Here is a 24,603-nt window from a genome sequence, read left to right on the forward strand (position 1 = left end):
TCTGAATTGACTGAAGCCTGTGTCCCCTTTGGGAAATCGGTTGGTATAACCGAAGGCCTGAGGGAACCCACGAGGCTAAGAATTAAAAGGGCAGGGGAGATATTCCCACCATAAATGTCAGTCACTGTTCTTTACTCTCCCCCAGCATCCCTCGTCCCACCGGGCATCCTCAGGTTAGGAAAAAACAAACCAGAGTTTACAAACACCTCTTTTTATTGCAGACATTTCAGGTACAGATACATGGAAGAAGCTGTATTGCAGGTTTTATACAGGGTGGTTTAAGAGGCAGCAGGCATCTACCTCTCCCCCACCCAAACTCCCCCAAATACACAGCAGCTGGAGACCAGTCCCACTGAAATCTGGATATACTGTCTTCCCGAACAGCACATCCAGCCCTGTGCCCAGTTTAACCAGGAAACCTGAGGGGTCTGAAAAAATCCTACTTTCCCCCATAGAGGGGGAGAGGGGAAAGTTAGGCCTTTACAGATCAGCCTGAGCTGGGGTGCCCTTTCCAATCCTAAGACCTCTGACCGAATTAGCCCAAAATTCTGGGTTTGGTTCTAGTCTGCAGTTACTACTTTGCTAAACTAGGTATTCACTAGGCAGGTGTCAGGCGGAGCGGTTGGATTTGTACTGGGCAAGACCTCTGCCCCCAAAACTGAGGAGCAGAAACTGTCCAAATAATTGACTTCATAGGATTTGAAGGTGTGGAGTGTTTATGACAGGGGGCGGACAGGAAATGCTCAAGAGGTCTGAGAACTGATAGAATATGAATCCCTCATGCTCAGACTGACTTCTTCCATTGCTCCAAATCTATACTCCAACCCAGTAGGGCCTAGTTCTGTGGGCAATGATATCCCAAGCAGGTGGTACAGGATCTGGGCTGCCCTTTGCTTGGCTTGTGGGATATGGAGCACCCTGGATGTGATCCTGACCATTCTGGTGACCAAAAAGTTCCCTGTCATTTTTCTTGAGACCTCAGCCTCGAAGGCTTGAACCTGGTGGATTATCTGTGCAAAGATCTCTTCAGCAACAGGATTCAGGATCCTCTCCTGCTACTGGAGCCCTGAACCTACCTAAGGCAGAGGTCACAAGTGTCAGAACTCATGGCACAGGCTTCAGTACAAGAGAAGCTTCAGGTCAGACCCCAATCTCTGTTTGCTTTCCTAAGACCAGTTAGGCTGTGGAGAACTCTGGCCCACAGGACTTGAGAGAAGCTAGCTAGGAGTGTGCTTCTGCCCCTATTCTCCTTGCAGCAGGTATTGCTGAGTTAGGGCAGAGGTGGGAGGGTGAGGTATGAGAGACAATGGAACAGGGTAGTTATTGATGCCTAATCAACTATTAAACTAATTAAAACAATTTAAACTGTTAAGAAAATTTTCGTGGTTTTATTGTATCATGAGGCATTGAAACATCTGAACAAATCAATATCTGGGCGGTGAGGCAGCTGCTTTCTCCTTCACGTCTTTGGGTTACTAGAGCAACTTGTCAGTAGATTAAAAAAAAGAAAAAAAAAAAAAAAAAAAAAAGACAACCTTTTGCATTACTTAGTCTTTCCAAGGCATGCGCTGGTACAACACAAACTTCTCCTGTCAGATGCATCTAGTCTAGTGTCCAAACATCATGCACAAAACCTTGGTGGCAGCAGCGCACTGCGCCCACTCCCACTGTGGCCCTGCTCATTTGTGTATGATATTTGGAGCATCTGGAGGAGTGTGATAGTATTGGGAAGAGGAGGGAGGAGGAAACAGCATGAGTGCCTGGCCAGGAGGAGGTCAGCCGAAGTTGTGCAGGGCAAGCCTGAACATGTCATTGGTGCAAACCCAAGCGTCGTTGATGTTCTTTAATAGGAACATCTGGTGGAACCCCATGATAGGGTCTTCATCAGCCTGTGAGGAGAGAGAAAATGATTCAGTGGGAAGACCAAGGGAAAGAAAGTTCAGTGGTAGTGCAGTAGGGCTGAGAATGTGAACTTCAGATCAGACCCTTTTGTCCTAGACTCATATTCCAGTATAACTAATGGGTACTTGTGAATGCAAATTTTTATACTGTATGAAACACTGCACTGGGCACATAGAGGCCAATAGATGGCAGCTCTCACTGCCATATGCATTAAAAATACAGACTGTTTCACCAGTTAGCTTCAACAATGGAGTAAATGATATACCTGCCTTCAGACCCATATCTCTGGGCACAAAAGATCAAAATTTTAGAAGAATCTTATAGTACTTACCATGTAATTTACAATACTAAAAAAGGGCAGTCTTAGCATTTGATAATGCCATTCAATTCAATCTGGAGAAACTATTGCTAATACTGACAGGGGCTGAGTGAGAAAAGGCTTAAAACTGTTCTGGGGTTGTGGCTCAGTGGTAGAGCACTTGCTGAGCATGTGTGAGGCACTGGGTTCAATCCTCAGCACCACATAAAAATAAATAAAAAAAAATAAAGGTTAAAAAACTGAGTTCACAATGGTTCACAGCTCTATAGGGGAAAAAAACAGCATAAACTTGGGCGATCTGTTTCCTGTTGTATAATATATAACAATTCAATGGAAAAAGAAGTAAGAAACCTATAGCCAAAATGCAGAAAACTGGGATGAGGCCTAACTAAATTAACAGTCCAGCTAATCACTGCTGTCTCCAACATCGATGGTGTTTCTGAGAATTAATGTCAACAAAGAAGCAAATCAGTCAGTGAGAACTTTATGAAAATCAGAAACCAGGTGGGAAGGGGCACTGTTTACCACCCCCAACTAAGAAAATAGGCATTGAGTGTCTTGGAGATATCTCTTCAATCCTGAGAGCCTAATTAGACATAAGCTCTGGGCAGAACATCTTGGACAGACACAAGAAACTGACAGAAAAGTCAGAAAGCATGTCTCTCAGGGTCCACCGAGGAGGCTTAGGATATCCCTCCCTCCACAACCACACTGGACTTGGGAAGTCCTGACCTAACTAGCCTTGGAAAGCATGTGAGCCTGTTACATTGAGTCCCATCATGACATACATACTTCTAGGAGAGTGGGACCTGGCCAAGGAGCAGTTAAGTTTTTTTGTTTTGGGAAGAGTATTATTTTTTTTTATTTTTATTTTTCGATTCCAGGATTGAACCCAGGGGAACTTTACCGAGCTACAACCCCAGCCCTTTTTATTTTTTATTTCAAGACAGGGATACACTAAGTTGTTGAATTTAGCCTAAACTTGTGATCCTCCTGTCTTAGCCTTCCAAGTTGCTGGGATTACAGGTGTGAGCCACCATACCTGGCTGGAAGAGGTGTTTTGAAAACAGAATCTGTGGGAGCACCACAGGTTTCTTCAAGTTACTGGTGGCCCGATGGGCCAAAGGAAGGCTTTGACAAGTTTGACAAGTCTGGTTCCTGCCCAATACTGGGGACTGAACACAAGGGTACTCTACCACTGAGCTTCACCTTCAGGCCCTTTCAGTTTTTATTTTAAGAGTTTTACTAAGTTGCTCAGGCTGGCCTCAAACTTTAGGTCCTCCTGCTTCTATCTCCCAAGTAGTTGGAATTATAGGCATGTGCCACCATGCTGGACAGAATGACAGGTCTTGAGAAAAGGAAAGAAAAATGCAGAAGTTCCAGAAATTTGCTTTTCTATGCAGACGAGGAGCCAGGTCAGGTAGCAGCAGCACAGGCTTCAAAAGGGCACTGCCCCTTAGCACCCAGTTGGCTAGTCTAATACCTTGAGGTAGTTCAGGGGCTCAAGGGCTTAGCACCATAGCCCAACTCTCCTTCTATACCTTTTGTCTCTTTTCTACAGATTCTAGATCATTGTTCTGTTATAACTTTGCAATAACAGAAATGTTCTGTATCTGTGCTGTTCAACAGACTATTACTAACCATGAACACTTGAAATATGCCTAGTACAATCAAGGAACTACATTTAAATTTTATTTAATTTTAATAAAATCTAAAATTGCAGGGCTGGGGGTGTGGCTTGGTAGTAGAGCTCTTGTCTAGCAAGTGTAAGGTCTTAGGTTCAATCCCTAGCACCAAAAAAAAGAAAAAAGAAAAAAAAAAAAAGAAAAAGAAAAGAAAAGAAAAAGAACTATGCAGATCTAGACAATCACTTTATCTGGATGTTCCTTGATAAGCAGATCACATACACAGGAAAGGCAGGGGTCCAGAGTTCTGCTCTATTTGCCCACTACTACTGTAGCATCGTAGCTACCTTTAGCTGGCCCACAACCATGCTGATGATGCAGCTATCTGGCGTGGGCTGATGGTCCTGCGCCGTGATGCTGTGCTGGATTTTCTGGAACGGAAGGCTCTGCAAGAGAAAGAATGGTCCATGGGTTGAGGTCAGAAGGGGCAAGGAAGGAGCTGCCCGCATGCCAGCTCTGGCCCTTACTTACAGACAACTTCTCCACAATGGCAGCTTTCCCCTGGAACTGCTGTCCTTCCCACGTAAGGCATGATGCGTCAATCTAAAAATGCACAGGAAATAAAATAATAAAAAAATAAATAAATAAAAATAAAAATGCACAGGAAACCCAGGGTCAGGGCTTCAATACAAGGAATATCTCTAAGGCTCTAAAAAAGGTCTTGTTGGGAAAATGAGTCCACACATCAGTCTCCCTATCTGCAAACAGGGGGATTAAAAGTAGTCCCAAACTTTATAGTATCGACAACTTTTAAAAATTACACCCCATTCGTCCATGGGCCCAGACTCTAAACTCCCATTTAACAAAATTTACTTATTGAGTTCATTTTCCATTGTTATTCAAGAGATCATATGGCCTCTGATCTACATGGGCTCCTGGAGGGTCATATGTGGCTAGTGCTCAGTTAAAAGCCATCCTGATGCATGGTCAGCCCTGGAGATGTCATAAGAAATGACTTGGGCTGGGTGTAGTGGTGTTTGCCTATAATCCTAATTCCTTGGGAAGCTGAAGCAGGAGAATCACAAGTTCACAGTTATCTTGGATAATTTAGCAAGACCTTGTCTCAAAAAATTTTTTTTAAAATATGGGTTGAGGATTTAACTCAGTGCTTGCCACCTAGCATGTGTGAGGACCTGAGTTCAATCCCCAATTCCACAAAAACAAAACAAAATTAAAAAAAATAAATAACTTGGAAAAATCCCATGTTCATTACCAACTCAAGTTTTGTGATTGAGTTCTACTGTGGCCCTTCTAGGTAGCCTTCTGGGTGTTCATGGTCAGGGAGGGATGGAGGCTAACAAGGCCTCTCAGGGGATAGCCTGGGACCCTAGATTACCACCAACAGACAAAATGCCATATGTAATCCATTATCTTAGCCCTTTGATGCTCCAAATCTTCCCTTTCTTCAGAGGCAGAACTCAAAAGGGTTCTCTGCTACTTCCAGTGATGACATTAGGCAAGTTACTTATTTTTCTGAGTCATAGTTTCCTAATCTTCAAAGGGGAAATGTGCTAAGGATTATGAAACAATATATATTAAGCACTCTTTTAGGACTTTGCTAAACTCTCTTTTCTATGTCAGACCTGCTTTAATTAAGAGTTGATACCAGGGCTGGAGATGTAGCTCGGTTTCTAGAGTGCTTGCCTTGCAAGCTCAATGTCCTGGGTTCAATTCCCAGCACCACAAAAAAAAGAAAGTGCAGGTATTTGGGGCTGGGGATATAACTCAGTTGGTAGAGTGCATGCCTTGTAAGCACAAGACTCTGGGTTCAATCCCTAGCACTGCCAAACAAATAAAAAAGTCGATATCAAGAATGCATTAGACCCTGGGTTTGATCCCCAGCACTGGAAAAGAAAAAGTCTCTATTTATAATGACAATCATCTTAATATTTAATATTTATGCTGGATTTGGTCTTTCACTGGTAACAGTCCTTTCTTTCTTCTAAAATTTCTAAGTGTTCCCTGACTTTTTAAAGGTAGACAAAGGAGATTTTGCCCACAGTCTAACAAGCTCTGGGGCTATGCCTGGATGAATCCTATTGCTAACTTTCTGGGCAGACCTGCTAGCATCCTGGGCATATCTGTGGCCTGATCAATTGCATCTCTATGATTGAATTTCAGGCACGGTCAAGTACAAGTATAAATGAACACCATTAAAATAGTAGTAAACAATGCCTACATAGAAGGGTTTCATCTCCCACAAGCATTCAGGGGTTTTGGCTCCGGGGAAGCTGAACTGGGGTCTCCAGGAAAGCTCAGCTTTGCCCTGAAGATGTTCATGGCTGCTGCCTCCAGAGAGTACCATGAGCCTGAGTCTCTGCCTGCTGCTACCCAGTCTGGAACAGAGGCACTCTCAGGACCATGTGTCCTGGTAAGGTGCTGGCCACATGAAATGGTAAGCCCAGAATCCTCTGTCCAAGACCGTAGAACCCCACTCTTATGGAAGATGACAGAAGGAAATGCGTGGATCAAGTAGTTGAACCAGGTCTTGATATAATATATATATATATATATATATACATATATATATATATATTTGTAGACAGACACAATACCTTTATTTTTTTATTTTTACGCAGTGCTGAGGATTAAACTCAGTGCCTCACACATGCTAGGCAAGTGCTCTCCCACTGAGCTACATCCCAGCTCACTGGCCCAACATCTGAATCGATCCCCTTAAGTTCTACTCTGGTCATAAAGCTGGAAACTTACATAAATTGCTCCTAGTTGGGTTCTGTCATTATCAAATAACTGGTAGTAATGTTGAATGAAGCTGGATCCAATCTGCTCCCAAATTGGCTTGTCTCCCATTCTGGAGCGTCACTGAGACCTGCAAGATCAGTGAGACAGAAAGGGAAGTGTTGGTACTCCAAGATCAGGAGGTAGTCAGCCACTGACCCCTATCCTTCCCTGGCCTCCTTGCACAGGGAATTCTTTGCTGAGGTCTGTTCTCTTAAGGAATGTGGAGAGGTCCTAGAGATCTGGTAGGAGATCTCTTCCAAGCTAGACCAATGCTGGAATCCCAGAGAAGGACGAGAGTCAGTCCTTCCTTTGAGGAGCTCCTGGTTGATGAGACAGAGGGGTTCCAAGGTGTGGAGCACACAGGATGGGTGTTGAGGGTAGAGCCCTGAGAAAGGAAAATCGGACCAGATCTTGCAAAGTTCAATAAGGAGTAGGCCCTTGAAGGAGCAGCTCAGCACTTGCTCCAGCCCCCTATGTTTTCATTTAATCCTTTCAATAACCTAGAGCCAGAGTTACTGCTATCCTTCCTACTTCATAGACCAGAAATTATTGACGTCTATGTATGGAATGCTTCAATTGCAGACCTCAGGCCCCAACAATATCGCAGGGTTTTGTTGGCAGGTGGGGGGAAGATCCAGTGAGAGTCGGGGAGTGATGGCTCCTCAAGGCCCCACTTCTGACAAAAATAGCAAGTGACTCTCTAACTTTAGCCTCAAGAGAGCAGTTGGCATCTGTAAGGTTAGGTGATGAGGATGACTTTTCCCTGCCTCAGAGCTGAGGCCATGAGTTCAGGGGATCAGAGTAATGATAGCTCTTCTATGGAGAAGGGAAAAGCATGTCATTTCTTTATATCCTCCCATCCCAGCACTGCCTTCATACCTATGGGGTCTCTTAAGGGGAATCCCCTTCCAGTCAGATGATAATCCCAAGGACTCCGAACAGAAAGTCCAAGCCCCAGGTGAGAGGGCCACTCTGGCTTTGCTAGGCTCCTCCCAAGTACGGGGCCCACACTTCCCCGCAGACCCAATGTTCTGTAGTTGTTTTTGGATGTAGAGGAGCATACCTCCATCCTGATAATAGGAGGTGGGTTCAATTCCAGCAGATAACCATGACATCAGTCACTACCTTAAAGGGAGTTCTTCCTCAGGCTGCCCTATAAAATGGGGATCCTAACCCTAATGTTGCCAATGGTTGTGTAGCTTCACTTGGTAAGTCTCTTGCTCAATGTGGTAAGTACTGACTTGCTCCAGTTCCTGTGACCTCACCCAAGGCCAGAGGAGCCAGCAGGTACCAACAGTCACAACATAGCCAATCCCCCAGCCTATAACCAACAATCCAGTCAATAAGGATATAGGAAACTAAGCCAACTTTTAATTTTAGGTCCCCTAGGAGGTAGTAGCACTAAAAATAGAAGCTCAGTGCTGAGATGACTAAGAAATGTCCAGGATGGTCTAAAAAAAGCAGAGAAGAAAGCTTGGATCTGGCCACACCTATACAGGAACAGAAGGTGTGTCCCAATTTGTACCCTGCCAAGAAAAAGTCAACTAGTGGGAAAAGCAGAGGACCTACGTCTAGTCTCAGTTGTTCTCTTGGGCACTTTTCCAAGGGATCAAAGGCTGTACCCACAGAAACACTCAGAGTACCTGAGGCAATAGCATAGCACCACCCCCCACACACATTTCAGTCTCTCCACCTAGTCTTACAGTGTTTAGTTTACTCAGTTGTGCCCCAATCCCACAGCATCCCCCAAAATGCCTTGCCCAGTGGGTAGGGATAAGGCTGCCGGAATGAATTGAGCCATCTCTCCTATCCTAACCCATAGCAGGGTTGGACAGTCTTCAGGGAAGGTCCTAGAAAAAGTGTATGCCAATCAAAAGAAATAGTACCAGCAGATATCTGAGGGCATGTAAACAGAGGGCAGGAAACCAGGAAGCTGGAGATGCAGGGAGGAGGACTAGAGCTGGAAGTTGATCCAAACACAAGACAAGTGATGTCACATGGTAGGACACAGAAAGTATGGGGGCGTTTTTTCCTTTTCTAGTATTGTTCTTAATGGTATAACTTTCTAATACAAAAACTACTTGACTGGAGTAATGGTATAGGAATAAAGGAACAGAAGGGCTGTCTAGTCTGGTGGGGCAGAGTGAACTCTCCAGAAAGTATGAAGAGGAACCTTCAAATCTATGTGGATTGAGGCCTTTTCCTGAAAGATGGAAAGAGCAGCCCCTGAAGACAATACTAACTTTGTTCCAGGCCTACTTGACCTTCAAATTTGTTTATTTCTATGTTGTGATCACAATAAACATGTGGTTGGATTCCACTGTCATTTTCCTTTATAGATGAGCAAACAAGTTCAGCAATGTGGGGAGGTCTTGCCTCAAGCTCGTCCAACCCATCAGTATTAACTCTGTGGTTCTAGTCAGGGCCAGCACTCGTTCTCTGTGAACTTTGCATTCCCAAGCTCTGAAACACAAAGCTGGTCACATTCCTATCCTACAACACCCTCAATCCTGGTTTAAAGACCAAATCCCCAAAACTCTGCCAGTGGTCATCCACGGTCCACTTGTTCCCATCTTGCAACCATTTTCTCCTACCTTGATCTAGTCTCTCTCTCTCTCTCACACACACACCCCATAACTTGTCCTACTTGCTCACCTGGATTTATGCACAGGTGACTCTCCTGCCAGTATACCCTCATCTGCCTGCTCAGTTCTGGCTCTTCCCCCCAAATCATCATTTAGACCCTACCTGTTTAGGGACTCCTTCCTTGATCCCAATATTGACCTCAACCTGTGTGCAAACCCTTATTAACACACAGGCCTTGCTCCTCTGCTCAGAAGCACTGTGGCCCTGGGCTGTGGGTGTTCCAGGAGAAGGGCTGGTAAGCCCTGACTGCATTCCTAACACATTTACCATGGAAATAAAAGCCTGGAAGGAAACAAAATACCAAGGCTCAGAGGCAGCCTCACATCACATTGGGGACTGACCTTCATCCTGATGGCTTCTCCTACAGCTCTTCTGAGAGGCCGCTGACCACATCATCTCCTGCTTCACCCCAACCGTCCGCAAGCTGACAGGCCAGACTCCTCGAGGAGCTATCACCCACTGAACATCAGCCTCCACTGACCCTTAGGTCTCTGTGGGTGCAAAGACCCTCTGAGAATGTCTCAAAAACCATGGTCTTCCCCCAAGAAATGTGCAGAGGTAGGGTTGCCCCAGTCTTATGAACAATTTCAGACTGTTCTGACTCCCTAAGGTTTAGCTGCCATTGCCAACTGCCCAACTTTGTCTCTTGCTGTCCACTCCCTTCCCTCTTTGGCAGCCACGTTAGGCATTTTCCTGTTTCTGGAACATGCTGATGCTTTCCTTACCTAAGGGCTTTGCGAATATTGCCTTTTCTATTTGGCTTATTCTTGCCCCCACATCCCTAGCTCCTTGTCACAAATGTCAATCAAATATTACCACCTCAACACTTTACTGACTACCCAGTCTAGGTAGCTGTCCAGATACTCATTTCACCTCCTGTACTGTTTTCTCAGCATCACACAGATTGTCCCACTTAAATACCTGTTTATGGTCTGTCTCCCTGATCAAGGACCACCTCTCTAGTCACCCCTGTTCCCATGGTGCCTGGTTCAACAGTAACTTTTTGTTGACTGAGTACATAAATTCATGGGAGTCCTTGTCTGGAGGACTGAACGCCAGCAAATCCTGCTCAATTTAAGTGGCCCAGTGACCCACTTCCCCTTGACCTATACCTTCTAAGTTGCCAGAATATGATCATTTGTCATCCACCCAGTTATCTATCTATGGAGTAACAGGTGGGGCTTGACCAACAGTCTCACTCGAGGTCCTGGTTATCTGAGGGGCAGCTGTGGCTGAATAGCAGGCACACCTCAAAGACCTGGCCTCATGGATGTGGGGAAAAAGGCACACTCATACATTGCTGGTGGAGCTGCAAATTGGTGCAGCCACTCTGGAAAGCAGTATGGAGATTCCTCAGAAAACTTGGAATGGACCCATCATTTGACCCAGCTATTCTACTCCTCGGTTTATACCCAAAGGACTTAAAATCAGCATACTACAGTGATGCGGCCATATCAATGTTCACAGCAGCTCAATTCATAATAGCTAGATTGTGGAACCAACCTAGATGCCCTTCAACTGACAAATGGATAAAGAAACTGTGGTATATATACACAATAGAATATTACTCAGCCATAAAGAAGAATAAAAAATTATGGCATTTGCTGGTAAATGGATGAAGTTGGAAAACATCATGCTAAGTGAAATAGGCCAAGCTCAAAAAACCAAAGGCTGAATGTTTTCTCTGATAAGTGCACAATATATAATGAGGGGGGGAAAATAGGGGGAAGAGAAGAATGAACGAACTTTGGATGGTGTAGAGGAAAATGGGGTGGGAGGGGATGGGGGATGGAAAGATAGTAGAATGAAACAGACAGTATTACATGAATTAATTACATGAATGGTGTGAATCTACATTGTGTACAACCATAGAAATGAAAAGTTGTACCCCATTTCTGTACAATGAATCAAAATGCAGTCTGTAAAGATAAAAAAGATTTTAATAAAAAAAAAAAATTCTTGTTTAAAGAAAAAAAGAAGACCTGGCCTCTAGCCTACTCTACCTCTCCCTTGTTGTGTAACCCTCTGATCCTGTCTTATCAGCAGTTATGGGCATGTGAGAGAAATAACTGAGGGTCATAACAGAGTACCCAGTTGTGAGGAGTTATCAGTTCCCAGGTGAATACTAGGTCAACAATAGGAAAAAGATCTGAGCCTCCTGCAGGGAGGCCCCTTGATTCAGGAATGGCAACTGCCTAGCCTACCATCCCTCTGCCTCAAGTCTGGAAAGATGCCAAATGACTGGCCAGACAGAACACTTTCTGGGCTGAACACCTGAGGTCTAGGTGCTCCCAGCACTGCATGGGCCAATTCCTCCTCTTCTGCCTGACTGGAGGCCTCCAGAGACATTGGGCTGCTCTAATTGATCCACAAGTAGAATCCTGAGACCTGCATTTTGGTCTCTCTGCCCTACACTTGCAACTCATTTCTCAGGTGGCTCAAAAGATCTCTGGTGCCTCAGTCTTCCCAAACAGCTCCCATATGTGAACTGAGAGCTTCATGCCATTAACTTGGTCAGGTATACAGGGAATTAGTTTTCCTAGTAGGGCCTGAGGTCCCTAAGTGACCACTCCTAGTTTTATTTCCCCAATACTGGGGATTGAACCCAAGGCTTTGCACATTCTAGACAAGTACTCTACTGAGCTACATCCCCATCTCTAAGTGACCACTCCTGTTATCTGCCATTACCATGCCTGGTCAACACTGCTGTGACATCCCAAAACTGAGAAGAACAGGGGAATAAAGGAGCAACAGAATCCACAATAGGTAAAAGGAACATGTCTTCTAAGCCTAACTCTTCCACATGTTCTCTCATTTGAGCTTTACAACAAGACCTGTAAAGCTGGTATGAGTATCTTCACTCAGTAAATGAAGAAGCCATAAGGTTAAGAAGCAATTTGAGCCAGGAATAATGGTGTCATGTGCCTGTAATCCCAGCAATTCAGGAGGTCGAGTTGAGACAGCAGGATCACAAGCTCAAGACCAGTCTGGGAAACTTGGTGAGAACCTGTTGCAAAATAACATTAATGGAAAAAAAAAAAAAAAAAAAAAAAGGACTGGTGCCAGGCACAGTTGCACATGCCTAAAATCCCAGTGGCTTGGGAAACTGAGGCAAGAGGATCGCAAGTTTGAAACCAGTCTCAGCAATTTAGTGAGGTCCTAAGCAACTTAACAAGACATGGTCTCAAAAAATAAACAGGGCTGAGGATATGGCTCAGTGGTTAAGCACCCCTGGGTTCAATCCCTGGCACCAAAAACAAACAAACAAATAAAAAGGGCTGGAGATGTAGGTCAGTGGTAGAATGCTTGCTGAGTATGTGCAATGTCCTGGGTTCAATCACCAGCACTATGAAGAAAAAAAAAAGGAAGGAATGAAGGAATTCAAGACCACACATACAAGGTCTCTGGCAGTTAGCATTAGAATGTTCATGAAGATGACCAGGACTGTAATAGCTGAGAACCAATGTGGGGTAGCAGAATATACACAGATAGCAAAATAAGGTGGTGAGGAACAGAGCCCAGGTCTTTTCTTCCCCTTTGAAATCAGCAAGCTCCATGCACCTCAGGATGGAAAATACCTGAGCACATGCTTGCCAGGCCAAAGCAGGTTTAACATAGGGACAAATTTTTAGACCTGAAATCACCTGCAAGCAGAATGGCTCCACAGAGAGACCCTTTAAGGGGCCAGCAGGCCTTCTAGTTTCCATCCTGGGGAAACCAACTGGCACCAATGGAATTGTAGAGGCTTTAAGAAACAACCACTAGGCCCAGTGGCCTATGCCTGTAATCCCAGTGATCAGGAGGTCAAGACAGGAGGATGCAAATTCCAAGGCCAATCTTGGTAATTTGGCAAGTCCCTGTCTTAAAATTTAAAAATTAAAAAGGACTGGGAGTGTAACTCAGTGGTAAAGCACCCTGGGTTCAACCCCAGTACCAAAATAAAAATTAAAAAAAAAAAAAAAAAAAAAAAAAAAAAAAACATACATAAATAAATAAAAGAGAAAAGAAAAAGAAACAAGCCCACAAACAGCCAACCAACCCAGGCTGGGGATACAGCTCAGGGGTAAAATGCTTGCCTAGCATGTGTGAGGCCTGGGTCTGATCCCCAGGACAACAAAGAAAGAACATTCCGGAATTCTCACAGTTTACTGAGGAGACGGAGCTGCCTAGGCTCCCCAAACAACCTTTTCTCAGGAGGATGAGGATGACAGTGAGGTTAGGGGATATGTTCCTCATCTCTATGGCAGCCCTGTGTCTAGCCTAGGGACTTACGGAGTCAGTACAAAGCAGGTACCACCAACAAAAAAGGAGTAAGGGGCTGGGGTTGTGGTTCAGTGGTAGAGCGCTTGCCTTGCATCTGTGGGACACTGGGTTCCATCCTCAGTACCACATAAATAAATAAAAGACATTGTGTCCATCTACGACTTAAAAAAAAAAAAGGAGTAAGGTCCAAGACAGTGAAATGAAGTTCTCAACCATTTGTCTGCCAGCAGTGGGAAACCTGGGTCAAAAAGCAGGTCCACCTTGTGTCCTCCTTCCTTGCTAAGACAGTTCCTTAGCCATAGCCAGAGCTAAGCAAAGCATTCTGCCCAGGAGCATGCACTGCAAATGACAGAGTAAGAAGAGTGATGGTAGCACACAGGCCTGATAGCCAGAGAACTGACCAGAACAATCATTCACATGGCCTGGAAGTCATCCCAGGGATAATCCACAAACTGCTACCTCCCTTAGGGATAGATGAGGTTCCTCTATCTCTCCCCCTGCAAAGATGCCCTATAGTTCACCATTCTAGGAATTCCTGCCACATACAGTCAAAGCTGGGAAAGGGGTAGATAACTTAAACTGAATTCAAAAGTCAAACACCTTCAAATAGCCCACCTGAAAAAAATTAACATAAAACAAAAAGCCCAGCACAAGATTCAGCTCCATATCAGCCCAAAGAAATCCTGTCCAACTTCCAAATCCCATCTTGTGGAAGACTTTTTAGATCCACTCACCTATCTTGTAAGGACCATTTCTCTGTCCTGGAGGCCTTGTTGAGATGAGGGGAACTAGATTCTAAAACAAGCAGCACTGGTATTTCTAAAGTCCCTGCTGGTCAGGCGAGGTGGTACACACCTATCATCCCAGCTACTTAGGAGTAAGGAAGGAGAATCACTAGTTTGAGGTTAACCTATGAAACTTGGTGAGACCCTGTCTCAAAATTAAAAAATTAAAGGGCTGGATGTAGCTCAATGGTAAAATGTTGCCTAGCATGTATAAGGCCCTGGGTTCAATCCCCAGTACTACAAAAAATAAAAATAAAAATTCCCTGTTGGCTCCTATACACCCTTCTAATACCCCAAGCAAGGCCATTTGCTGAAAGAACACCCACAGAGCCTCTATGACTAGGTCTGCTGAACCTTCCATCCCTAGGGATGAATCCTCTCTCTCATGCTGGGAAGATGCCCTAACGGGCACTTGAATCAAGGTGACCATAAGAGTCTCAGTAAAAAGGGAAGAAGGCACACACCCAGGGGACCGGAAGACCACAGACAATGCTGGTGAGATTCCCAGTCACTATGAAAACACTCATCAAAGTCTCCTGGGAGACCAAAGACAAGCAGACTGCAACCCAACAGTCATAGCAATTTGGAGTGGGGACAGTCTTACTCAAATCTTTGTGGACACACAATCCAGAGGTACACCTCCCTCTGCAGTGTCTGCCAGACACAGGAGAGGAAGGGGGATCCACTAAGTCTTTTCTCTTCGGTGCTTTAATCATTCAAAAGCCTCCTCTTCTACACATGATTAAGGATTCTTGTGGGTGGTTCTCTTCAATAAGGCCCTCAACACATGATACCAACATTACTCTGTCACTCCCAACATAGATACCTCCTTTCCCCAGCACCAGGGCTAGGTAGGTTTCATTTTTCATTTTATGCTCAGAAGAGGACAAGCAGGGAGGGCCAAAGAATAGTTGCTGAAAAAATAAATAAAAATAAAAAGATCATTTAGAGAAAAGCACAGGGGGAAAAAAAAATCCCTCAGGATCACTGCCAACAGAGGGAAAAAAATTCATGTCAGATACTAATGCCTCAGTAAGGGACCCTGACATTTTGACATAAAGTACCTTCCAGTTCTAAAATTTGAGAATTCTGTATCTCCCTTAAATCATTAATCCCATACCAATTCACCAACTGCAAAGACACAAGAATAAAGCAAGACCTGGCTCAGAGAGAAATGTACTCCTGGTCACTAAGGGACAAAATTTTTTTTTCAGTATTGGAGACTAATCCAGGGCTACCACACTAGGCAAGCACTCTGTCCCTGAACTACGTCCTATCCTTTTTTATTATTTGAGACAGGGTCTCAACTGATCTCAAACTTGCCAGTCTCCTGCCTCAACCTCCTAAATAGGAATTACAGGCATGCACCACTGTGCCCAGCTCCTAAATTTTGAGTTGAATGAAAGTCAGGCATCTTCACACCCTGCTCCTTGCTTGTAGACATATCCTGACTGCCCCAAGTCTGGCCCCACTTTCCAAGTCAGTCCTACATAAACAAAGGGCACAGATAAGATCCTGAAGAACCTCAGAGTTCTCAGAAGAGAATCTAGATGGCCTGCCAAGTTCCAGAAAGGTCAAGGACTTCTAGGAGTCAGGTCTAGCAATGGCCAATTCCAGACAAAAGTTACAGGGAACTGGATTAGAGTAAGAGGGAGGGAACTGAATTCCTCCTACTCCTGGGTAACCTTGAAAAAGGAACAGTATCTTTTTGACCCTAAAGGGTCTGGGGTGTAGCTCAGGAGTAGAGTGCTTGCCTAGCATGTGCAAGGCCCTGGGTTCGACCCCCAGCACTGAAAAAAACCCAAAAAACAAAAAAACACAAGTCCTGTAGTCAAACCAAGGTCTTGCAATATACAAACTAATCCATAGCTATAAGCCTACCTCACCTGAAACCTGTGTACTTAGAAAGTATCAATAAAATCCAGAGGCTCTTGAAATAACTGTTTCTAGTTCTAAGAGATCCTACCTCATTAACCCTACACATGTTCTGTGGGTAGTTCCTTCTTATTGTTCAATTCCAATGGCAAACCAGGTCTGTTCTGAGCATACTGAATGAACCTGATTTCCCAGGGCCAAGATGTGGATCAGAAGAATTGATTCCAGAGATGGCATTTGCTTGCTGAGGCCAGGTCTACAGAGATGGAGCTGCTGTGGTTCCTTCAAGAATTGTGGCTCAAAAGCTGCAGAGAAATCAAGGCTTAACATGATCTCTCCCCCAAGTTCCAGGGTTTTCCCTGTACTAATTCCTAATTTATCACTCAAACGAAAGTGCCTTTTCAAAGCCTGACTGATAGTAACTATGTGGCCAGATACAACTCGTCTTCCAGAACGCTGGTACCATTATGGGGTCTCTGGAACCATTATTAAGGGCACTTTCCCAAGACCCAATTGGCTTCCTGTCTGTTCACAGGCAACTCCAGCAGTTGGGACGCAAGCAATCATGGGGAAGCCTGGCTTTCTGCAGCTTCCAGCTCTGTTTCTGCCACTCAGGCTTCAAAAGTGCCCCACAGAGTCTGAATCTGAGACCTACAGCTCAAATGTACCCCACCCTAAAGATCCCTTCCACCCTGGTGTCTTGTCTGGCACTGGGTTCAAGGAACTCAAGCCTGGATTCTACTTCCCCTTGCACCAAACCCCACCTTGTCATCCCATTCTTAAGGAGTCATTCTCTCTTGCAGGGTAATTCTATGCTGACTCTAGGAGGTTCTGACGTCAGAAATGGACTGTGCCTAAGAGGTCTAACAAAGCCTTAGCGGCTCACACTTCCAACTTCATCTTTTTGGTTTCTTTCCTCCCTTCCTCCACTAATACAGCGGGCCAACATACCCATACCTGAGGCCTGGTGACTGAGCCGTACCACCACATCAGGTCCATATTTTCCCAAACTGGCCAGAGGTAAAGTCCCACTTGGAACCCCTCGCGACCGATTCCCCGACCCTGCCCTCCATGCAGAAGCTAGCATAGGTTCCACGAAGGGAGCGGTAGATTTCGTGCACTCTCAGCAGGCAGTCAGGTAGGGAGCGTTCACTTACATCCTGGCAGGGCTATGATTGGGGGCCGGGTGAGAGTCTCAAGCCCCAACTGCGGCAGGCGGGCCCCCTTACCCATGCTGGCTCTGGAGTGAGCCGGGTGGCGCTGCCCATCCCCGGATCTTCGCAGGCGGGTGGCGGGACGTGGGGTTGGTGTCCGCCTGCTAGCCTGCCTGGAGAGCTTTCGGGATTCGAGCAGGCCGGGCCAGGCCAGACGGGGCGGGGCCCGGAGAGCCCCATCCAGATGGTCCGAACTAGAGAAAAAGGCCTGGCCACCGCACCGTACAGCCAGGATAGGCGCCTGTCTGGCTCTCCGCGTTCCCCGAGGCCACCGCCTCAGAGGACCGGCGGGAGGCGGAGCCGCGCGCCACACATGGCACGGGCCCCGCGCGGCTTCGGACCGCCGGGGGGGGGGGGGGAGGGGAGGGGCCTCCCGGAGACTCGCAGCAGAGGCTCCCGGCGGCCTAGAGCGCTGCTCCTGCGGCCCAGCCCCCGCCCCGGCACGCTGGCCCCAACACTCACCCGAGGGGCTGGCACGATGGCGGCAGCGGCGGCGGCGGCAACCCAGCGCGGTCTGCGACCGACTGTCCCTTCCCCCCTGCCTTCCCTCGCCCGCCCCGCTGCACTCTGGGAAACGCAGTCCCGCCACTCTCCTTTCTGGCATTAGCACGCTAGGAAAAAACTACAGTTCCCGGTGTGCTACGCGTAGAGGCCCAGACACGGCCCGCAGCGCTGGAGGAAAGGCTAAGTCAGGGAGGGAGGCTGCCCCGGAGAGCCCCTGAGAATTGTGGTCCAGCGGAAGCCTCTGGAACACGAAGGTTGGCGCCAGGGTAGGGTCAGGGCTGTGTTGTCGCCCGGTCCCAGCTGGTCCGGCCCCGCCCAGGCTGTGCGACCGATGGTGGTTAGCCCCGCCTCTGTAGGAGGCCAGCCTGGCCCCGAGCTGGCCCAGGCGTCCCTCCCTGGGCCCCTGGGATGTTCAGCTCACGAAACCCCGCTCCCCTTTGGGCTCTTGCTGCCGGTTTGAGCTGAGCTGAGCTCTGAGGACTTAAGCCAGCCGGGGCGGAACCCAGTTTTTGTTGTCCCACCATTCGGGAGCTCTGCCCCAGGGCCAGTCGGGCCTAAAGCTGGTTTGAAGCCGACTAGACTTTTTTTCTTGGGCGAATCTCAAATGCCCCTCAGGTGAGGCTTGTCTGGAGAAATTGCTCACACTTGTACAGCGGGGTCTTCAAAACATTCTGTTTTTTCTTTCCAACAGATAGGACAACTATGATTTTAATTTTTATTAAAAGAGAAATAACTGGCTCACCCAAAAGTTTTCTCAGTATTTAAAGGACTAGGAAATCAGTAAACCATCCTCCCATCCCTTGCCCTTTACTTTCAACACCCTTTTCATCGTTTCCCTGGTAACACAAACATCTGAAGGAAGGCCTGTCTGTAAGTCAGGTTCATGCTGGGCAAATGGCTCTGCAGCCAACCTAGGAGATCACAAGAAAGGGAAATAGCTCTAAGCCTTGTATCCTGGTCTAAGGTCTCAGTACTCCTTCCAGTAGTACTCCTGTTTTGCACCTTTAACCACCCTGGAGATGACTGGTAAGACCAAACTAAATTTGATTAAATCCCAGGACTGCTCAGACCACTTTACCTGACTAAATGCTTCTACTACTCAGTCACTGAGAACTCTCTTCTGTTACCCTGCTAATGGTACACCTGCATCTGGGGCCCCCCTTGCTCTGTGAACTGTCCTCCACCTCCCTTGGAAATCAAAACAGACAGGTTGTGTGCAAGCAATCTGCAGACACCAGAAAAGGTCCAGGGAGTGCTGCTGAGAGGTTCAAGAGAAACAGAGTACACCAACAGACATCCCCTTAAAGAACAGGAGCTCAGGGATACACTAAGGAGCAAGACCCAAGCCTGAGAAAGCCCCCCACTCCAAAGAATGAGAGTGGTGATATGTGAGAGACCAGTCTGGAAGTGCAGAGCTATGCTTCCACCATCTGATTACCAGCCAGCTAGCCCTTGGAAGGCAAAGATCCAATCCATCCCCTAAGTGGGCCCCTATACAAACTATGCTGTATCCTCCTTCCCCAAAAAAGACTTGTTTCCCACATCAATGCCAAGGGACCAAAAGGGAAGCTGACTAGTTTTAGGGCCATTCTAGGTCACAGCCACAGGGCAAATCCTGACAGGTGGCTTTGTTCATAAGTAAGAGAAAGAAGTCATATTATGGTGCCCCATCACTCAGTAAACAGGATAGCTTCAAAGGCATTCACCCCTCAATTGGTTTTGAGCTCAATTACTTGGAGCTATAGATAAAAATGTCACCCTTTCTCCTACAATATCCAATCAAAAGATAAAGGCAGGCAAAAACAGGAGTCAAAGGCTCACGAATTCCAACTCCTTAAAGCCCTCTGTGGATTTAGCTCTTTCACATTGAAGGTGTACCAAGGCCAAGACCTCTGTGCAAGAGTCCTAAGTATTGAAGGAGCCATGGCTGGTTCCAGCTGTGGTCTTCACTGGCTTAAGTAATTGCATGCACATGTGTACCTAACAGTGCCAGGCCTTAGGGATGAAATGGTGAGCAAACTTCAACACCAGCTGAAAAACTGAGGAAATTTAAAACTCTGAGGTAGGAGGGCCCGATTTTATCTTAGATTTTATCTTATTCTCAGTTGCACCTTCTTGTTAAAAGGACATAAGGAGAAAACATGGGACCATTCGGTGCAGTTTCCAAATTCTTTGGGGTGAGCTGGGCCAGGAACTCTATGAGGACCTTGAGGCTAGGGTCCAAGTGCTTAGGGTTACTTTATAGAGAAACCTGGCCATTGAAGCATATCTACTCTCAGAGGCAGCCTGGTCTTTCAAATAGGCCTATTTCCCCAAATTTCAAGGACACTTAGCTGAATTTTTATAAAAATAAAATGCCGAAACCCAAATAAAAACCTTACTTTTTGTTTAATCTGTTTTGCCAAACAAACACAGTGAAAACTTTAGTCTGACTAATTGTACAGAAATAGAATTTGTAACCAGTAGCAAACATAACAGGATAAACCTAAGTCCCTGGCAAGCTGGATCTCCATCAGCAGGTCACCCAGATCCCCCATAAATGGCCTCATGGATGGGGTGGTTCTAGGAGACAAGAGGCACAGATCAACTAGTCCCCATCAGTATCACAGGCTGCACCTGAAAAGGTTAAGCATGTAAAGAAGAACTCATGTTATTGGATCTTTACACACAGTAGAGTCGTCTGATTGCTGGCAAACCTTAAGGTGTGGTTTTCCTAAACCCATAGTCTCTGGGCATCCCACCTGCATCCCTCCAGGGTAAGTTTCAAGTTCAGTGATTCTGAAGCCTCTGCTTAACTGGAATCTGCAACATAAACTAGGGAGAGAGGGTACACAAAGTCATAATTGCTGGTGTCACCAGTTAAGTCTGAGGCCCCAAGTTAGGGTGCCAGATTACCAGCAAGAATCCAGCTGCCCTAAGCCTCAGTACTGTCAACCACACTACAGGGGAGTTCAACATCAGCCTGAGGATTCCTAGGGCTGCAAGGGTCCAGGAGTTCTGCAGGCCGCAGGGGGACCCATTCACATTCCGTGCTTCTTACGGATGACAGCCATGGCAAGCAGACGATCCTTCTCACGAAGTTCTTCGCGCAGCTTGGCCTCTGTAAGACGCAAGTGGCGGATGCTACCCTTCATCTCTTTCATCTTCACCTCCATCAGCGCCAGGATGTCCCGCTGCTCGTTCAGTTTGCGCAGGAGCTCCTCCTCCGTGGTGCCTGACGACAACGAGTACGAGTGATCGGAGCCAGTATCTGGAAAGCCCTCTTCGCCTACCACCACCAACTGGGGGCCCATAGGGCATTCCGCGGCCTCCAACCCCGCTGTAGCAGCCTCTAGCTCTGACGCTGCGGCTGCGGCGGCTGCGCCCTCTGCGGCTGCAAACTCCACTTGCACTGTAAGGTCGATGGGCTTCACATCTTCTCCAGAGGGAGTGGTGGGCGCAGGGGGCACGGATCCCGGAGCCTGGTTGCTGTCTACAGCGGCCTGAAGGGTGAGGAGTACGGCCGCGGAGGCAGACACCAGGTTTGGTTGCAGCTGGGCGGTCTGGCCAGTGGAGGCGGATGGCGAAGGCTGTTGTTGCTGTTGCTGCTGCTGTTGCTGTTGTTGCTGTTGCTGCTGCTGCTGTTGCTGCTGCTGCTGCCTGCGGCGGGCAGCCGCGGCCCCCGCGGGTCTGCGCGCTACTTTGCGCTCATTGACGCCGCGCAGTGGGAAGATGGTGGGGACGCGCACCGTATAGGTCTTGCGGCCGCCCTGGAAGTGAACGCTGCAAAGACGGTGGCCCGTGGTGGGCTGGAAGGTGGAGAAGCACCCACTGACGCCCGCACGGGACACGTTCTTAAGCCAGAGGCGCCGCAGTTCAGCATCCTTGGGAAACGTGTAGAAGTGCAGTGCCTTGTCCCGGTGCGAGTTGTTGTAGCAGCCCGGTACGCAGCACGTAAAGCCAGGCATGGCTGCGCCGCACGGCTCGGCCCGGCCCACCGGCCTCCTGAGCTCTTCGACGGCCCGGTCGGTCGGCCACCGCCAGCCCCTCGACGGGCGGCGCCGCGCGAGGCCTTAGGTTGCCTCCCACTATTGCCGCCGGGCGCAGGCGGCTCGGCCCGGCGCCCCGTGCCCAGAATACGCTTCCCGCCGGCCCGCGCCGCGCCACCCGCCCGACCGTCCGCCTGCGCTCCGGAGTCGGCCCGGGGGACGCCGCGAAGGACCGCCTGGAAAGGAGGACTACGCCCCCCACAATGCACCGCGCCAAAAGCCTCTCACTTCCGGGCGGGGGCGTGCTTAACTCCGGTGGCTTTCTCAGGACATCGCAGCAGTCTGCCTAGAAAAGGTTATTTTCCAGGCTTGGCTCATCCTTAGCAGACGAAAGAAGTGTGTTCTGGTGGAATGCTATCGCAGGAATTGCTACTTATATGGACCCGGAATCCTAACGGGGTTGGGTGTAAAGGGCGGGGGGGCGGGGGGGTGCTTAAGCTGTACGCAAGCGCTATGGGTATGAGCCTACGGACTACGAATCCCGTGATGCTTCGCGGGAACTCTACGTCTGTGGCTCCGAGCGCCGCCTAAGGAAGAGGTCCGGTTACTGCGTATCAGGATTCGGGCGAGGTTGTGCTACTTGCCAGAAGCTGTCCCCAAATCCTGAATGCCTTTTGAGTGAACCGCGTTCTTGCGAGGAAGAGGAGGAAACCTGGGCCTCGGTGACCCGAAGGAGTTCAGGAACCACTTTCTCTGCCTTAGAGACTCTCCAGACAACCTACTTTGACTCATTTACCAATCTAAATCACTAGTAGGCAACTATTTGCAGTACATAGTGCAGGGAGTTGCAGGGAGCTAGAACGACCAGGCCTCTTCCTCTTGGAGCCTGAATCCCTAGAGGGATAAGGATCTGACTTTTCAATAAGAGATGTGAATGCTGCAAATGGATGGCTAGTCAGGAATAAATGTTACAAAGGAATGAATAAGGCAGAGGAGAAAATGGAAGGGGGGGTGGTGGTCAGGGGCTACAAAGAGAACCCTTAAACCCTTGGTTGGAATTGTAGCCTGTTCTTGCCCCTTAAAAGGCATGGGAGCAGACAACCAGGTTAGCAGAAGTGCTGAATGATACCAAACTGGGCCATGTTAGAGAATTTTCTTATTTTATTCTGCAGGTGACTGGGAACCGTTGAGGGGTTTTAAGCAAAAGGACATCATTGTAAACACTTTTCCCTCTGGACATCTTTGGGAGAAAATGTTTTAAAGCCTAATGAGTCTGTGAAAACGTGGGAGGAGTCAGACAATAGACTAGAATTACCTGCAAACTAGCCTTTCTTTGCAGAGTTCTCCATTTCTCCCATTTTTATCTTGCCCTTCTTCACCCTTTTTCCTGACCTCCCCCCTCTTTGTGGTACTGGGAATTGAACCCAGGAATGTCATGGGGGCAATTGAAGAACAGACACATCACCTCTGAGAAGTTCAAATTTGAGAGTCTTTATTAAGCCGACTGACTGTCTCACACAATGCCCCAAAAAATGGCTATTGGGAGAATAGCCCTGACCACAGGGTTGTAGGGGTTCTTATACCAAAAGTCACATTAATCATAAGTGTCTGTTGCTATGATTCGAAATTACACATTAACATCATGAGATCATCGACAGAGGGGAAGTGGGTCAAAATGACCCTTACCTAGGTACAAAGAATGGTTACTAACATCCACACAATCACTGTTCACATGGTACATTGTTTAGGAGCAATAGGAATCAAAAGAGTAATTTTTCTTTACATAGGAATTATCATTCTGTATTGTTAATCATGTCACACTAAAGTAACTGACATGGGCACAGAGGCAGGGTGTTCCCATGGGAGAAGCTTACTTCCTACATAACATGGATTCTCAGAGCAAAATGGAGTCTGTTTAGTCATTTCCCTTAGAGTCTGGTCTATAACATTTTCATGGATGGGCTGGGGAGATAGCTCAGTTGGCAAAGTGCTTGCCTTGTAAGCACTAAGGCAATGGGTTCGATTCCCAGCACCACAAAAACAACAAAAAAAACATTCTCATGGAGTCAGATCTGTCAGCCCATCATAAGGAACACTCTCTAAGCTGGTTTCAGACCCTTGTATTTACTTAATTTAATTTGTACTGAGGAGTGAACCCAGTATAAATTATTGCTATGCTATGTCCTAGCCCTTTTTTTTTTAACTTGTTGATGGACTTTTTTTTTTTTTTTTTTTTTTTTAAAGTGGTGGGGCTGGGGGTATAGCTCAGTTGGTAGAGTGCCTGCCTCACATGCACAAGGCCCTGGGTTCAATCCCTAGCACCACACACAAAAAAAGTGCTGTGGAGTGGGGGTTGGGGAGGTTGGGAGGGGAACCAGGGATTGAGCTCAGGGGCACTCAACCCCTGAGCCACATCCCCAGCCCCATTTTATATTTTATTTAGAGACAGGGTCTCACTGCGTTGCTTAGCACCTGGCTATTGCCGAGGCTGGCTTTGAACTAGTACTCCTGCCTCAGCCTCCAGAGCTGCTGGGATTATAGGCATGTGCCACCAATGCCCCACCTGGACCTTTTTTTTTTTTTTTTTTAATTCACTTAATACGATGCTGAGATTCAAACCCAGTGCCTCACACATAGTAGGCAAGCACTCTACAACCAAACCACAACCCCAGCCTTGTCCTAGCCCTTTTTAAAATTGGA

The 24,603-nt window shown here is 47.2% G+C and overlaps 2 protein-coding genes across 4 annotated transcripts; both read right to left on the reverse strand.

Annotated features, from left to right (window-relative positions):
* Nucleotides 1–201: 201 nt before the first annotated feature.
* On the reverse strand, nucleotides 202–18,011 carry Nutf2 (nuclear transport factor 2). 3 transcript variants are annotated; one of them, XM_047528689.1, is made up of 5 exons: nucleotides 17,894–18,011; nucleotides 6,619–6,736; nucleotides 4,378–4,449; nucleotides 4,194–4,292; nucleotides 202–1,889 (listed from the first exon to the last, which is right to left on the reverse strand). In XM_047528689.1, the coding sequence occupies exons 2-5, from the start codon at nucleotides 6,715–6,717 to the stop codon at nucleotides 1,776–1,778; spliced, it is 384 nt and encodes a 127-aa protein (XP_047384645.1). In that variant the 5' UTR covers nucleotides 6,718–6,736; nucleotides 17,894–18,011; the 3' UTR covers nucleotides 202–1,775. The 3 variants fall into 3 exon arrangements, with proteins under 3 accessions (XP_047384645.1, XP_047384647.1, XP_047384646.1); XM_047528691.1 differs by lacking the exon at nucleotides 17,894–18,011 and adding an exon at nucleotides 17,447–17,777; XM_047528690.1 differs by lacking the exon at nucleotides 17,894–18,011 and adding an exon at nucleotides 9,636–9,771.
* A 698-nt stretch (nucleotides 18,012–18,709) lies between these two features.
* On the reverse strand, nucleotides 18,710–22,168 carry Thap11 (THAP domain containing 11). The gene has a single exon (XM_047528522.1). It carries the CDS (start codon nucleotides 21,880–21,882, stop codon nucleotides 20,956–20,958), a length of 927 nt encoding a protein of 308 aa, XP_047384478.1. The 5' UTR covers nucleotides 21,883–22,168; the 3' UTR covers nucleotides 18,710–20,955.
* Between the last annotated feature and the right edge of the window lie 2,435 nt (nucleotides 22,169–24,603).

Source organism: Sciurus carolinensis, chromosome 16 (genome assembly GCF_902686445.1).
Source record: "Sciurus carolinensis chromosome 16, mSciCar1.2, whole genome shotgun sequence".
NCBI lineage: Eukaryota > Metazoa > Chordata > Mammalia > Rodentia > Sciuridae > Sciurus > Sciurus carolinensis.